General features: G+C 35.5%; 1 protein-coding gene across 2 annotated transcripts in view; it reads right to left on the reverse strand.

Moving 5' to 3' along the window:
* Positions 1-17473, reverse strand: part of CSMD1 (CUB and Sushi multiple domains 1) — a 1116955-nt gene that overhangs the window by 337234 nt on the left and 762248 nt on the right. For both annotated transcript variants that reach the window (XM_048295968.1, XM_048295967.1), the window contains exon 8: positions 5105-5192. In XM_048295968.1, coding sequence (XP_048151925.1) covers positions 5105-5192 — 88 coding nt within the window. The remainder of the gene's footprint in view (positions 1-5104; positions 5193-17473) is intronic.

Here is a 17473-nt window from a genome sequence, read left to right on the forward strand (position 1 = left end):
AAATACCTCAAGTTAATGAAAAATTAGTTTCTCTTATTAGTAAAGAAAATATTACTCATTAATCTGACATTTTAATGCCATAAACACATATTTTTAAAGGCATTTTCTCCTATTGTCTAGAATTAGGATCTCTGCATTTCTTTTTCGAAGGAAACAGGGAAAAAACTCAAGCAGTTACCTAGTAGTGATAACTGCAAATTGAGAATCAAAGTATTTAAAAATCATTTTGAACAAAGGCCATCTGACAAGTGTAATGTTGTGTGAAGCAATGTGAAAACCAACATTTCCCTTAAGTTTGCTACTATAAAGGCATGTAAGGAAAATTAAAAAACTGTGCATGTGCAAAAACATAGAGTGAAATGAAATGTATAATTATTGGATGTTTGCAACAGCAATTTATAATTTAAAATACCTGAATATACCCCCCCCCCCCCCCCCCAGGAAAGAAAGAAGGGGGGTGGAGGGAAATGAACAGGAGGAATACAAATATTTTTATGTCTAATGCAGTAAATAAAGGATTTTATGTTTAGATTGGGTTTTGATCATTACAGAAATACTTTTAAAGTTTTTATTAATGTATACATAAAACATTACACACTAATTTAAGCCATACACTTAATGATGATTCAATTTGTTTCCATATTATTCTACAAAGTATATATTTCAGGTGTTTGTTTTGTTTTTTTCCTAAAATTCTGGAAATAGCTTGGATCTAAGGATCTAAGGACAATGAAGGGGAACTTCATATGTTTTACACAGTGGGTATAATCTTTTGAAATGTCTGAACACAAACTAAGGGACACAAAAAAAATGTGCTGAATACAACATAATAAAAACAAAGAAGAAATATAGCAAAAAATGTTATATTAAAGAGCAAGGTAGGGACACGAAGTACTCAAAAGCTCTTTATGTATCTAAAGCATCATCTTAGGAGAAGGGATGCATCTGGATCACAGTCTACAATAAAACTCCTAACCACATCCACATTGCTGGGTCTCTCCATTGATTAAGCTTGACAGTTTCCCATTTAAAAAGGAGACATACTTTTGAACATGCCTCTTATAGCATTTTGATATGTGATTTAAAATAAATTGGTTCATTTAATATTCAGGAGTTAACAATTAATGTTTTTAATTGGGTTGGGGGGTTTTTGTTGTTTTGGTTGTTTTTACATCTCTACCTCCCTAGTCACTAAGCAAAGCTGAGAGCACTGCAAGTATTGCATTTTGCTTTGTTACTTCTCTCTGTAAACTTTAAACATGGGGAAGAAATCTGTTTCCTTGTTTTTCTATTTTAAATTTGAACTCCATCAAAGCATAATTTGTGTGTTTATAAAGAATGCTAGAATTTGACTGGAAGAAGCCATTTTTAAAAAAGAAGATACTAACATAACAAAAGTTAATTTCATTCTCAAAATTTGTTTTGGAAATCTAAAATCCATTTGTTTTACAAATTGTTGGTGAAATTGTGGAAAATGACTGCATTTTCACATTACTGAACATACCATACAATATTTAAGGAGAGCTGAAACAGTATTATTTAGATCTATTTCAAATTTCATTTAAACAATCTACTGGTTTGCAATCTTACCTAAAAATGAAACGTGATATTGACCTCAAAATTATATTGATTATGTCTCATTACTCTAGCCAAGTCTGACTTGCCATTTCTTCCCCAAAATGAATCCAAATATCCATTGGATTGTTTTAAAATCACTGAAAATCATCTCCCTGAAATGAATAATTTCGCCTGAAATGAACACAGTAAAAGTGTGGCAGGAGGACAGAATGAAAAGGTTAAGATTTCAATACCTTTTTGTTTGCTTTATGATATTAGAATGAATGTCATTACTATGCTGAAAACGATGAAACCCTTTTCAAAGAACTTGTCATCACTGAATCAGTTGGGTCTCAGGCTGTCTTGAAAAGAAGCCCTCTGCCTTTCAATCAATCCCACTCATAACATGTCTTTCAGTAGACTGGAAAAGATTTTGAATAATGTGCATTTTCACGTGTTTTATTTCAGATTAATATTCACAGTTGTCATTCTCTTGACAAGAACAATAGCTCCTTCTGGTGTTTATACTTGCCTCTTAGAAAAGAAAAAAAACCATTGCCTTTCTTTACTCTCCAGAGTACTTTTATTACATTGGAGATATGCAAGCAGCAGCAAATATTACTTCCCCTTCTCCTATGGAAGAGTTTGATTTCTCATTTCAGAGAAACAAAAACTAAATTCCAGCCAAATTCTCTGTTTAAATGTTCATCTAGATTTAGACAGCTAATTTTGATAGATATGTTTTAAATAGATATTAACAAACTTTAAAGTACATGAAAAACACTTGCTGTTGCATAATGAGTTTTCAGATAATAAGTAATGTTTAGGAGGAAAACCAACTGCTATAATTTCTCTCAAATAATATTCATAACTGGAGGCCCAAAACATGCACACAATTAATGTGATCAAAGTATACAACATGTTTTATTTATCTTATTCTATACAATGTTTCTTGTTGAACACATGCATTCATTTATCCTCATGAACAGTAACATATACTTCATGAAATTAAAATATTGTAAGAGGCTGGATGGGATAAAGGAGGGAGAGAAATAGCCTTGCTCTGTCAGTTTAGAAAGCATAAGTATTGCTCATAAGCAAGCTGCAGGCATTTAAGATACTTTTAAACCACATTAATTCCTAAGAGACTGTGTTCAAAATATAGTTATCTGCATTTTGCAAGGTTCTTTGACATTAGATTCCCTCAGATATCTTACAATATACTTCGAGCTTTAAGGTTCTTTTGCGTTTTCCCTCTTGGTATTTTTATGCATTGCTGGGATATTTGTTGTTGAGCTCTTCCATGCTTGGGTTCACACATTTTGGATCTTTGAACCTGTTTCACCAAAACTATTTTAGTTCCCTTTCTCTTTCAATTTACAGACTACAGCCTAGAGGTGAAAAGAAGTAATTCTCTTTGTTACCCTCTTTGAGCTTATCAGTGCTCTTAGACCTGCTGTTGTATCTTAACAATTGTTCATATGCCACTGATTTGGACCATAACTAGATGAGAGTCTGTTTGGCCAACAGTGTACCATGAACACATAAAAGCTGTATGACATTTACAGATTCACAGAATAAATTAGATTGGAAGAGGACATCATCTAGTTCATTTGAAGCAAGCCCAGTTGGAACAGAGGGCTCAGAGCCCTGCTCAGGTGAGTTCTGAATGCCTCCCTGGATGGAGAGTCTACAAATTGTCTCACAAACTTCAATGTTTTACTATCCTCATAGTAAAAACATGATTTTTTTTTTTTTAAATCCTGAATCTAGCCGTAATTTACCATGTCCTACCTTACTTCTATTGCCTCTAGTCTGGTCACTGTTAACTCTTTCCAGAGATACTTTTCTCTCTCCACTGATAACAAAATGATCATAGATACTGCCCCTAATTCTTTCAACTAAATATTTTATTTGGAGGAATTCAGAAGAGGCACTGTCTGCATCATTTATAACTTTATGAGGAGAGACTGAAGCAGAGAAGGGATACTGAGGCATGCCTGCACAAGCAGGAAAGTAAAATACTCTCCAAAAATAACAGTGGAAATATAAAGGATGAATACACACAGGCACTTTAATACCTCTTGAGAAAGTTATATTTTAGCATCCCATTTTCATCTAGTCTTCTACTGCCTGATGTTTCTCTCTGCAATACATCAAACATTAATAAAGACCTAGATAGAAATTGCATTTCTTTTCCTAAAAACAGCAGCCCTTTGGACAACAAATGCATACTGTATTTTTGCATCATACAATTTCATTTGCAGTAGCTGTGCTTGACAAGTTGAATCAGAACACAGAAGAGGACATCAGCAAACATTTAGAAAACTTGTCTCTCTAGCCTATTAATTGAAAGCTTATTTCCCTTCATTATTTTTTTAAATGCATTGAACTGCTGCGCTGTCACTAATGAAGCCATGACTTTGCCTATAACTGAATCTTTTAATGCTGGAGTTTATGATTTCTCAAATTCCTTTGAGGATAAATAGAGAAAAATCCAAAAAGTATGTCAGTTTTTATGTAATTTATTTTTCCTGTCAGTTAGGATCTAGCTTGGAAGAGCCTTGATTCAGGATACAAGTTGTATTAATTTCCTTTCTAGAGCTGCAGAGAACTTTGCACAATTCCTTCTAATTCCTGTGCATTGTTCCTTTCTCTTAGGTCTGACCATCCAATCCCTGCTGAACAATTTATAAATCTCTGCATGAGCTGGAAGATCCCATCTCCTTCCTTTGACCCTCTTCTCTGCTGCACCTTCAAGTCTCTGCCTTTTTTCATCAACAGGGAAAGAGCAAACATCCTCCTTTCTCCACAGGGGTCCATTTGATCTTGTCTTCCTTTTTTAATATAACAAAAGGTGAAAACAGGAAAAAAAGTGTTGGGGTCCCTCCCCCGCCGTGTAGCCCTGGGAGAGGGGCCCTGAGGGCACAGACACGGGGCTTCCCTGCCCCTGCTCAGCCTCGTTCCCATTGGTTGGTTTGTGCTCCCTGCGCGGGCAGAAGGACCCTTGGTCCCGTGACTGGAACAGTTCCTGGGCAGAGCTCCGGCCATGCGGCTGGAGAAATAAACATCTCTGAAACAGCTAGCAAGAATCTGTCTGTCCATATATATTTCCTTTCCACGGGACTCCTGGTTTGATATATGCGTGTTGCAGGATCCCCACTGCAACAAAAAAGAGGAGATGGCATTCATCATAGCCTCAGACACTGAATTTTCCATGTTCTCTAAGCTTTTTAACAGCTTTTATAAAGTGGGAAAACACATAATACTCTCTGCTTCTTCTTTGTCTTCTATGCTGTCCACAGAGTTATGCTTTTTCTCCCTAGATGAGATTATTATGCTCTAAAATTCCTATTTTAAATGTGTTGATTTAAAAAACAACCCAAGCAAAAAACAAGTCAAGATATGCAATTGAATAAATCTATTTTGAAAAAGAACCAATACATCTAAAACTAGGGAAATGATACACATCTATATTTATAGGCTATGTATAAATGTAACAGGAAATATATTCCACTTGGTCATATAGAAAACTAAATGTGCCTACCTGAAGTCAGAGCCTACCCTCTTCCCATTTTCAGGAATTCCAGGATCAGGACATGTATCAGATGCAATTGCATCCCCACCCTGGGTCACTGCAAAGTAAAGGAAAAAGCGTATTTAGACATGCAGCTCTAAAGATGACTATTTACTTTTCCCATACATTAACTTCCATGGCCTGAATGCAACCATATTTTACAATTTTTTCTTGAACCAGCTTAAATTATTACATAAAAGAATCCCCATATAATTGACTCATTTGGCAAATTATTTATTTTCATTGGTTATGGCAAAAAATGTTTTGTTTCTGTGGGAAAATAAATGATTGATTTCCCACAGTCAGTGATTTTTTTTTATGCATATACTAGGATCCACAGTTTTCCTCAGACAGGGAAAAAGCATTTCATGAAGTCACGTTCTGAAATATTCACAACACACCATTGTAAGATTAAGAGAGTACAAAAAAATAAAATATCCACAATACAATCTGTCCGTAATAAGATTTAAAATAAACAAAAGCAAAGAACCCAACCATGATACTGTACAACTGTAGTACAGGAATACTTTTATGAATCCCAGAATCATTTAGGTTGGAAAAGAGCTCCAAGATCATTGAGTCCAACTTTTGATCAACCACTACCTTGACTGAAGATAAAGTTAATCTCAAAAATATACAAAATACCCCACTGAGCAACGGATTTGTAGCCAGCTGAATATGTCCTCATGCAAATGAGGCGCAAATCTTTATTTTTTGTTTTCAGCTAAAAATAGAAAGAAAAGGTATCCTATACTGTTCCATTCTTTTTGTCCTCCATTCTTTCTCCATCCAGACTGTCAGATACTTAAATTATACTATCTATATAAGTATCCAAACTTATGGTCCTCTCAAAACTCAAAACAATTTCAACATTGTTTTCCCTTTTTTCCTTCTACATTCCTAATATGGTAATTAAGGAATACGTGAAATTTAAAGTAATTAATCATAAAGCAGAATACTGAATATATGGAAAACCTGAACACACATGTGCTTTTTATCCTGCACATATACATGTACGGTGTGTGCAGCTGAAAAAAGGAAGAACAGTCATAAAGACTGTATTGGGTTTGCATTGCCAGGTTTTGGTAGTGGGGGTGGCTACAGGAGTGACAGGAACTTCTTCCATGTCCAGCAGAGCCAATCCCTGGAGGTTCCAAAGAGGGACCTGCTGCTGGCCAAGGCTGGGCCAATTAGAAATGGTGGTAACACCTATGGAGTAACAGAACTAAGAAGAGAAGAAAAATTATTGTGCAGTTGTAATTGCAGCTAGAGAAAAGCGGGGTGAGAATATGAGAGGAACAGCTCTGCAGACACCAAGGTCAGTGCAGAAGGAGGGAGAAGAGGTGCTCCAGGTACTGGAGCTGAGATTCCCCTGTGGCCCATAGTGAGGACCATGGTCAGAACTAGTAGAAATTTGTGGATCATGTTTTCCATCTTAAAAGATTTTTGGGAAATCTTTAAGAAAAGGACAGAGCATTCTTCCTGAATTAAAAAAAAAAAAAAAAAAAAAAAAAAAGGAATATGTCAGCTGCACAAAATAAATTACACAAGTCTGAGTGGATTACAGATGACAGCATTACAACTGAAAGGTGATGAGAGATTAGATGTAAAAAGCAGCTGTTTTTCCCACACAGCGATATGCTTTCAAATTTAATACAGCAGTAAAAGGAGTGGTGACAAGTAGGATACATACAATCAGATGTCAAGAGCTATAAATCTTCATGTCTGTTTTGGCAGCTTCAGGGACAATTCATTTATACAGAGATTCAAAGTTTTACAAGGGAAGACTTAAAGAACTAAAAAACTGCATTACAGCACTACAAAGATACAACTAACACAATGCACTCTTACGGACCAAAGTCCTTGACCTGAGCACAGGTTCTTCTGCAGAGAAGCAGAGAATCTGCAACGATTACAGTATATTTTAACATTTGCCTTTTGGGGTTTTTTTTAATCTGGAATGTTTTAAGAATACAGGAATCATCTCTTTATCCACATCTTTTTAACACTACATATTGTACTGCATACATTTTCTTTAAACTACATCAAAAAAGATTATGATAGTATCAAAAATTTCTTTGAAGACACAACTGAAAATATGAGGTCTTGCTTAAAAAAAATATTTCCTTCTAAATACAAAAGCCAAGCACGAGTAAAAATTCAGTTCATCTGGACTTTTGTCCATGTGTAACAACTGGAATTCAGTATCTTGAAAACTCTCTAAACCAGAGCACAGTCCTGCTAATTTCACTAATGTTATTTAGATTGATAAAGATTTTGTGTTTGAATAAAGGCTTTCAGAATAAGTGTATATTAGCTAGTATTCATAGATTTTATTCTGAAAGTTTAATCTTCCAGTTTCTTGAAAAGTGTCAGCATTGAGATGCAGCTATAGTGAGAACCTGGCCTTGCTAGAAAAGCAGCCTGTTTTCTGATGTTTCTTAAAATAAATTCTCTTCCTACTAACACTTCTTCCGTTGTTTCAGAAAAAAGAAAACGTCAAAAATTGACTACTTTTAGCAGAGACCTGTAGCTATGTTAGCAGACATGAGATTCAATTTGGACTACTCAATTGCCAAAATACAAACATAAGCAAAACAACTGATAGGGTTATTCGACTTAGTAGGTTTACTAAACATGAATCTTGTGGTAACAATTGTTATACGAGGTGGAGAATGCTACCTTTGCTACCATGTGTTAAGAACATCAAATTGCAGTGAAGTCATCTCCTTTTACGGATGTACATACATACAAAATGCCTAAGTACTTTGGGACATCAGTAAATGCTGAAAGAATCCTTAGTCATAGCATAGAATGAGCTCCCCAGATGGATGACATCCTTTGCAAAATTTTCTTCTCAGCCACTACTTTATTCTGTCAACACACTCTCACACCAATATCAGAGCAGGATGGTTCAGCCTCTTCCTTATCCAGAGAAATACTATCTCTCTAAATAGGACAGATCTCCTACATCTGGAACTCGACATAACTTCCTGGATGTCTACAGGCCTTGTTAAACATGGCCCAGGTTTTTACTTCTATTTTCCCCAGTGAACTGTCAAGTGTACTTTTAACAGATGGTGTTTGCATGACATGCTGTCATGACAAAATAAATCCAATTCCCTGTAAAACAAACCTGCCTGATTTTATCTTTCCAGATGGGAAAAAATAAAGGAGCAAATCTCTCAAATTAGTATAACAATTTATTGCCTCTAGTGGTTCAGAGACACCAGGGACTTTAGCTCATATAGGTATATACTTTTACATGTTAGCATGCTTAAAACCTTTACCTGCCAGTATTTTGGAATTTACCTAAAAATTAGGTATTAAAATCTATTTTAGCACTTACATTTATCATTCAGACTGAAAATAGATGAAAAGATGACCAAACAAATTTCTGTTAGAGACCTCTATCTTCCTCTGTTTCAATCCTGCCAGATTTCCACTTTATCCACTGCTATCCATTGCTATTGAGATCCATAACATTAAAATGAGGAAGTATCATCTTTGATTTGAGTATCTCACTTTCATAATACATTTAAACCTTGCAGTCACTACAAGTATTTTTGAATACATCATTTCTATTCACCCAGTCCCATGCCCAATCTTTCACCGGTTTAAATTTGAAGAAAAAGACTTTTGTATGCTCTTGAAAGAACCATGTATAGTTTATACTCTTTCTGCACCATACAAAATTTCGTTTACCTAGGGAATTAAAATGTGCTTCATGCTTTTCATATCTTTTTTCTGTTTTTGTCCGTCTTCATGATATCAAGCTTGAATTGTTTTTCTTTACATTCAAAGCTCAGTCCCAGACTGAGTGCATTTTAACTATCATTTCAGTTTTCATTATAGAATTCAAAAATTTCAAAACAATGGTGTCAATGAAAATGGAAAGCAATATTCCCATTTAAAGCTTGCAAAACTTAGAAATAAATATCAATTATGCAAAACCTTTGGCAACACTATGCACTAGTTATCAGGATTTATTTTAAAGCACTAGCAATGTTCTTCTACAATGCAGATATAAACTAAACATCTATAAACTGGTTTTTATGACAAATAAATTTAGGACCAGTCTAAATAACACCAGCTTCTCTCAATATATTCTCAGTACATTCTCAGTATACCCTCTCTGTTTTAAAAAACAGTTTAAGAGTATAACATCCTGGCTAATATCAAAGTAAGACATTACTTTACATAGACAGCTCCTCATAGTGTCTCCCAGTTCTTCAAGGAACCATCAGCTAGAGGAAATGGTGAGTATTCCATGAGACTAACATCAGAAAAAGTATTTGAAGTCACAGGGCAGGCAGAAAAGCGAGGAAATATTCTAGTCAGGTTTGGGGTTTTTTTCTTCTTTTTCTAACAGCAGGTTTGAGAACATCAAAGATACTTCAACCACCAGACATGTCTGTAGTACAGAGACAGAGCACTCTCAGTAGATACAACTTAACTCTGGAACTTCTCTACATATCAGGCTATTATATACTGCAAAACTTACACATTCTCAGGCCTTTCTGCAGAAATAATTGAAGAGAACCTGGGAGTTCATTAATGTGATTGACAGATTTACATTCTAGGGTTAAGACTAGTGATTTAATTTCTATTTGATAAAAATAAAATCTATTCTTTCTTTACTGATTGAGAACAAATCAAGAAGATTTCTTCTATTTTCTCAGTTGGGATCATAAAGATTACTGTTTCCCCAGCTTTGGAGGTCATCTTTATTGTTTTACTTGACGTATGACACAGGAAAATCAGAATTCCTTTAAGATGTTTCACATGCTCTGATTCTAGCACAATAATAAAGAAGAAAGACTGGCAGTAACTATAAACATAAATCAGACTTTAAAATATTGTAATAATAATAATAAACAATTAGCAGATACACTAGCATCCTAATTTAGCTCAGCATATGGGAAGTGTTTAATCAAGGAGAAGTATTAGGCAGGAGGAAGGGCTGGTGCAACAGATGTTTCATGCAGCAACACAAGCAACATGAGGTCTCCCTTGTTATAATACCGGTTCTAGTCCAGACATGCTGACCTGCTTTAGATGCATTTGGAATCTGAAAATACATTAATGATCTACTCCGGCTTATGTAAACTATGTGATGAAATACTTTGAAGGCCTAGACTTTGAAGCAAAATGTTACTATATATAGATGTATTATACTGCATATCTTTCTTTAGTGGCCATTATGTTATCAAAAAATATTGGGTGTTCATGCTTCAGGTTCCAACACCTACAGTTTTAAATTTAACAAGTTATGGCAGTCTCTTTAGACATTTACTCATTCTCCTAGTGGTAACACCAGCTTTAAAATAAAAATGCATAACCCAGGAACTCTCATTCCTTCAATAATTTGTTCTGAATGCTTTTCAAATGTAACCAAAAATTGCAAGAATTACCTTCAAGAAGGCCTTGACAAATTCACCCTGGAGGCTAGACAAAAGACCCTAAAATTCCCTGTGGAAAGATATTGTAAGAAATGGCAGGTTTTCTAGAGCAGAGTGACAAGTTGTGGCCCAGAGGAGGGTCACAAAGATGGTCAGCAGACTAGAGCACCCTTTCTATGACAACCGTCTGAGACAGCAAAGGTTGTTCAGTCTGGAGAAGGCAGGTTCCTTGGAGACCTCATTGTGGCATTCCAGTACCTAAAGGAGGCTTATAAAAAAGAGGGAGAACAACATTTTACCCAAGCAGATAGAGATGAGGGGAAACAGTTTTACAATAAAAGACAAGAGATTTAGATTCCATGGCAGGAAGAAACTACTCGGAGTGTGTTGAGGCACTGGAAAAGGTTGCCCAGAGAAGCTATGGACGCCAAATCCCTTGAAGTATTCCAAGGCCAGGCTGGATGGCATTTTGAGAAACCTGATCTTGTGGGAGGTATCCCTGCTCATAGTGGGAGCGGGTGGAACTGAATGATCTTTAAAATCCCTTCCAACCCAAAACATTCTATGATTCTATGAAGTTTGTAAACTGAACAAGATTGCAATGAATTAGTACTTTGCCTCTCTATTATGATGAAAATAAAAGCTTACATATGTAAATATTAACCTCTTTCCAGTCAAGAAGTCAAACAGAAGCACAGTGACACTGTTTCAATTAAACAAGGTATTAGATGCACTAATTAATGTAAGAGTCAACTTGATTATTCATTAAGCTCCTTAGATTTACATTTATTTGCATTTTATTTTTTTAAAGGTTTCATATTGTAAAGTATCTAACAGTTCTAGATATCTAACATAAATATCTAACAAAATTTTGGTCTTTAAATCATTTTGGTTCAAAAATGAAACCAAACACTTCATTTATTCTTTATCAAGTGTACTAGAAAGTACTTGTTTTATGTAGCAAAGAATACTGTCATCACTGAAAAAGAAAAAAGGATGTATATATTTGGTGTCTTGACAATATTTGGAGAAAAGATGTTTTATCATTGTATAAAAGAACCGAATATACTGCAGTTGCGTTGAATTCAGAAAGCTGGAATTAATGGAAAAAAAGAAAGATTATAGAGTACAGCTTCAATCCACAAATATATTCACAGGCAGAATTAACTGGATGAAAATTTCCACCATAGTTTTGCTGCATTTGCTCTAAAATGTCAGTTACTCCCATCCTGAGAATAGTTTCAAGCTTCCAAAGTTTTTGATTTAACCCATATAAAAATAAAAGAATGAATTTGTGAATATATTAATGATCAGAATACATATACTGGAGGAGACCTTTTTTTTTTTCCTTTGGAAAGTTTTATTAGGATACTTCTTAGGTGCTGCACTTAGCAGCACAGAAGCTTTTTTCTATTTCAGTATAGTGTCTTACAGCAAAGAATAGCAAGGTAGCATCATGGTTAAACTTGCTTATAAACAGTGTCTTTGCATACACCAAATCATCTGTAGTAAATTTTATTTTTAATACTATGACACAGTCAGAAAAGGGCAAACTGGTTTGATTTACATAAAAATACACATAAAGTCACACTTGGTTATTTTATTAATTTTGATCTACAGAAATTTGACTACACTTAAAAATGATGAATTTATTTATTAGAGGATGCAAAGTGGATTTAACTCCTTTTTTTTTCCCCTGATATGTCTTTTGTAGAATGACATAAATGAAAAGGATTAAGTTGGAACTCTAATAATGAGATACAAGGGCATTGCTTATATGGGCATACAAAAGTATACAGCTACTGCCTTATAAATAAATAAGATCACAAATGTGATAGAAAATACAGATTTGAATAGAAAATACAGATGCAATTAAAATACCAAGACAGAAAAAAATATGTATTTCAGTGGTACAAAGAGTGCTATAGAATATTTTTCCATACAATTTCATCATGGCTTTTAGAAGACTAGAAAATTACTTTTAGTAGAATGAGTCTATCATACTTTTTAAGCAACTCCTTTAGTAGAAATAGCAAAACACTGATCTTATTTCTGCTGTTATAAACAATAGAAATAAACCCACATGACACTTGTAATATTGAAGTGATAGATTACTGAAACCCAGAGAAATGCAAAAGAAAAAAAGAGACAAACAAGGACATGTAAGGAAAGTTCAACCATGTAATTGCTTACAAGAAGCTAGTTCAAACTCTTTTTTTCCCTAATTTACCTACGAATTGGCTAAAATATTGGAATACTGTTGAATAGGAAGATATGGTCATGTTGACACCAGATGGCTTGGGCTCATAAGGCTATTCTGGGCAGTCACACAAGGAGAAGACATTATCCAAAACCTGCCTAGAGAACACTCTTACAGATTGCATTGTGTTTCTTCAAAATGATTAACAAATCTTACAAAGTATTGTTCCAGTAGTTCAGAAAGCCACGGCCAGCTGCTAGATTTAATTTAAAACTGAAATTCTCTAGTGCTTCTCACTAAAAGAGTATTTTAACCACCCCCCTTGCTTCAAACATCAGATTAAAAGCTACTAATTTCTGCAACAGAAACAGTTAAAAAACCTTATAACTGTCACATGCTAACATTCATTCTTTTAGCTTTTTTTGAATAAGCTCTAGCTCTTTCAAACACTGGGAAGTAAATCATCATCCTACTAGACTGCAGCTGTTAACTTGGTTGGAATACAGGATCCCTGTAATTTACCAATATATTTATGGCACTCCTTTTCCCAGCAGATGGCGATTTCTATCAGTAGCCTTTTACATGCTATAACCAAAATAGGTGCTGAGTCCAACTTCTCCTTGTTATTCCTTAGTGTCCTGTTTTTTGGCTAGGGCAGAATTAATTTTTTCACAGTAGCTGTGAGAGGAGGGGGCCAGGAGCTGTGTGGGTTTGTCTAGGTTGCTACTCTATAGCACCTAAGGGCACCTCCAGTGGCATTCTCTCTTCCCAGAAGAAAGTAGGCATGATTTATGGTTAGAAAGAAAAAAGGTGTGTGTGCAGAGGATCTGTGCACTCGTGTTCATTGTCTCAGGGTCATGCTGGTCAGTGAGAAATATTTGGCACGTGAATCACTCTCATTTGTATACTTTCACTATTAGTATTATTGCTGCTACTGTTCATTTTCTGATCTCATTGCTCTTTCCAGTAAATTGTTTTTATCTCAACCTGTAACCTCCTGTAAAAAACACAACCTTTTGTGTCTCTCACTAGGTGTGGGAGCCACGTCTGGTTTGGAGTTTTGGGGGCAGGGGGATCACTAAATTAGGGAGTGTCATTCCTAAACCATGACACTTAAGTGATGATAAGGCCTGAAAATAAATTTCTCTTATATAAATCCAGTAGTGGTTTCATCCCTTCTTAGTGAGTGAATCAGCAGTTAAAATAAAAAAAAGAAAAGAAAAAAAATAAAAGAATAAAGCCTATTTCTCTCTTTCTTTTGTTTTGATGTGGGGGTTTTTGGACCAATTTCTTTTCAACAACTGAATTTAAGACTCATTCAAGCTTAATGAAGCAACTTAAGGCTCAGCAGATGCATAGCTTTCAGTCAGTCTGGGAGCTTACTAGTCCACCTTTTCATGTAGTCTTGAAGAGCCTGCTCATTCCTAACATTTCATTTTACATTTACCCCTATTGACCTCCATGGGTTGCTTCACCATGGTATTCACCACAGGCTTCAGGAGAATCTCAGCTGCAGTGCCTGGAGCACCTTCTCCCCCTCCTTATTCACTGACCTTGGTGTCTGCATCATTCCTCTCACATATTCTCACTCTTCTTTTCTCTGAGCACAATTATATCTCCCCAATAACTTTCTTTTTTCCTACTTAAATATTTTATCCCTGAAGTGTTATGACCATCTCTGATTGGCTCAGCCTTAGCCGGCAGTGGGTCTGTCCAGGAGCCAGCTGGCATTGGCTCTACTGGACATGGGGGAAGCTTCTCACAGAAGCCACTCCTTAGCCAATGCCCCACTTCCTTCCCCGTCCGTCCCCTCCCCCACCCTCCCTCAGCCAGTACCAAAATCTGGCCATACAACATACAGCGACTTAAAGAAATGTATTTTCATACAGCTAAGAAAATACATGTTTAGGAATTGTGAGGGAAAATTGTCAAATATTTACCCTTTTAGTACAATTAAACATATGGATTTTAGCTTGATTAAAATACTACTTAAAAGTTTGAGGTGAAAGGATCAACTTTAGTTTTAGCAGTAAGTTCTAATTTAAACAGATTTTCTATATGAAATAGAATATATTGGGAACTGGAATATATTCTGTATCCTCCATTTCTATGTAATCCCACAAGTCACAAAAAAGCTACAGTTCAGAATCAGATGCATTCATCACACAGAGTTTGCGTGTGTGTGTGTGCGCGTTGGTTTCACTCTCTCTCAATTCACAGGTGTCGGTGATTGAATCATGGACCCACACCGGCAGGGAACCCGAATCATTTATTCAAAGCAACGAGCTTTGAACTCATTTGAACTCAGAAAAGAACACTTTTCTAAGGCACAGTATTTCCTTATATGGCAATTCTCACTCCCTGACCTATTCTGTGTTGCCACATCAGCAACACACTTCCTCCTATGGGATGATCACTCGCTGTTCACCCATCCGTCAGCTCCTGGCAGGCTCCTCTCCAGACGGGTTTGTCGCATGACTCCTCCTCCCCTCAGGGTCCAGTGGAGACAAGCCTCCCTGTGCCCCCATGTGCTCCTTTGTGCTGTCATGTGCCTTTGCAGGCAGGTTTTACAGCTTGTAACTCAACTTTGTTCATCTCTTCCCACACACAGGTAGTTATGCAAACCTCCTGAGATACTGTTCACCTCCTTAAAGATAAAGCTGTATCATGAGAAGTAGAGACTCTTTTGATAATTGCAAATGCCAAATTTTCACAGCTGTTGAATGCATCAGACCCCAGGAACAGAAACTGAACTTGCAAAAACCGGGCTGACCAGGCTGAAAACCTGGGTCCGATTTTCTTCAACTGATAGGCCACATACAACAATATTATTGACAAATGAAGTGCAAGAAAACTCCTGATGACACTAAAAAGCTGAAATTTTTCAGCAAATGACATTCATTCACTGATGGTTAAATACAGTTCCACCAAATGAAATATGTAAGTTTGCATTATGTTCACTCTCATTTAAGATATCACCATAGTAGGTATCCCTTAGGACCGCAAAATCACTCATTAAGACTTGCCTGAGCTGCACTTACCCATGCCTGAAAACTTAAGAACCCCTTCATTTTAATTTATTATTTATAAAGACACCAATTTAAAATGTATCTTCATCAGTCCTGATACTTAAATAATGACCTACATTATGTCTTTATATTGCTCAAGGTCATGAGGGGAAGACAGAGAAGAAACTGTCCCACATCACTACATAACAATTGTATTGTAATGTCTTTGTGGTCTACTTACAGTAAAACTACTTAGCACGCATCTAAAAACTATTAAGTCCTTGTAACAATAAAGACACATAAGAATATTATGAGCTCCTTAATCATTAGTTTTTACACTATACTTTGAACTTGGACTTGCTGCAGGTAATGATATTTTTGCAACAATTGTAAAGACTAAATTTGTGTTGCAAAGTATTTCTGTCCAGTCATGAAAAATATTTTACTCTCTTAGTATTATATAATAACCAAACACAAGGAAAATGAAAACCATTATGTCAGTGAAGTCAACAGATAAAATTTCACTAATGATCAGGGTTGTGAAATTTTATCTGACAGGCAAATGATTAAAAAAAAAAATGTTTAAAAATTAAATACATTACCATTTATTTTTCACACCACATGACAGGAAGTGAAAGCAAAACCTTGACATGAAAACAAAATTACCATTACACATTTTTCCTTAGAAGATCACACAATAAACTATGTGTAAAGCGTAAACATGCACCTTAGCACGAAGAGTTGTTGGTTTTCACAATACCACTTCATTCAGAATTGTAGGGAAATCAGTAATTTACTTTGAAAAGACAGAGTGGATGAAGAGTCAGTAGTAAAGAGCAATTTTATGGGATATCCAGAAGCATTCTTTCCAAAAGAAATAAACTCAACATGCTGTACTGTCTCAGTGACTTACAAGTTTGGAAAATTCCATTTTTCACCAGCAACTGGTTATAAACTCACCCTTAATGTTATTTACTTGCAAATATAATATGACTTTATAACATATTTTATTGATTCACAAAGCTGTCTTTTTCTTTTCCTTTAAAAAAAACAATCTAGCATTTTACCAAGCACTGCCATTTCTTCAATAAACCTGAAGGTGACTACAATTCTTTTTCAATATATAAACAAGTGTCTTTAAAAAAAATCCTCATTTCCTTAATTAGCTATTTGATATGCATTTGTTAATCAGTGCATTACCTGCTTTTTTTTGTCTGGTAAGTGATACTAAATTTTTGGTTGGCTTTCCTAGTAAAATGTTTAACACTGTGTAACAAATATGAAGAGGTAACAAAACCATGGCCATAATGCACTGATAATCTCATTTGTCAATATAACCTTATAGATTTTTCATTGAATTGAGAGAGAAAAAGAGAAAAAGAAAAATCAGTCCACTGTCCAGTGTTTGCAGATTTAACCAAATAGGCTTTGACATGGAGAAAGAGATTAAGATTAGAAAATAACTACAGGGGTGCTGTTTATATAGAAAAAACCATAAACTGGCACATAAAAAATCTGCTCTCTGGCCTTCCTCTGACTTTTAATGTGACTTTGAGCAAGACATTTAGGACACCTCTTAAATGAAACCTAGGTAGAACACGAAGTCGTGTGACAAGAACCATTCCTGAAGTTTCCTGTTGAGCTGCTCTCTAAAGCTCAAACCATTTAAATTGTGAGGAGTCTTCCCTTTCTGCTGACTTTCCCCTATTTAAAAGCTACAGTTCTGTAC

This window comes from Corvus hawaiiensis, chromosome 3, assembly GCF_020740725.1.
Source record: "Corvus hawaiiensis isolate bCorHaw1 chromosome 3, bCorHaw1.pri.cur, whole genome shotgun sequence".
NCBI lineage: Eukaryota > Metazoa > Chordata > Aves > Passeriformes > Corvidae > Corvus > Corvus hawaiiensis.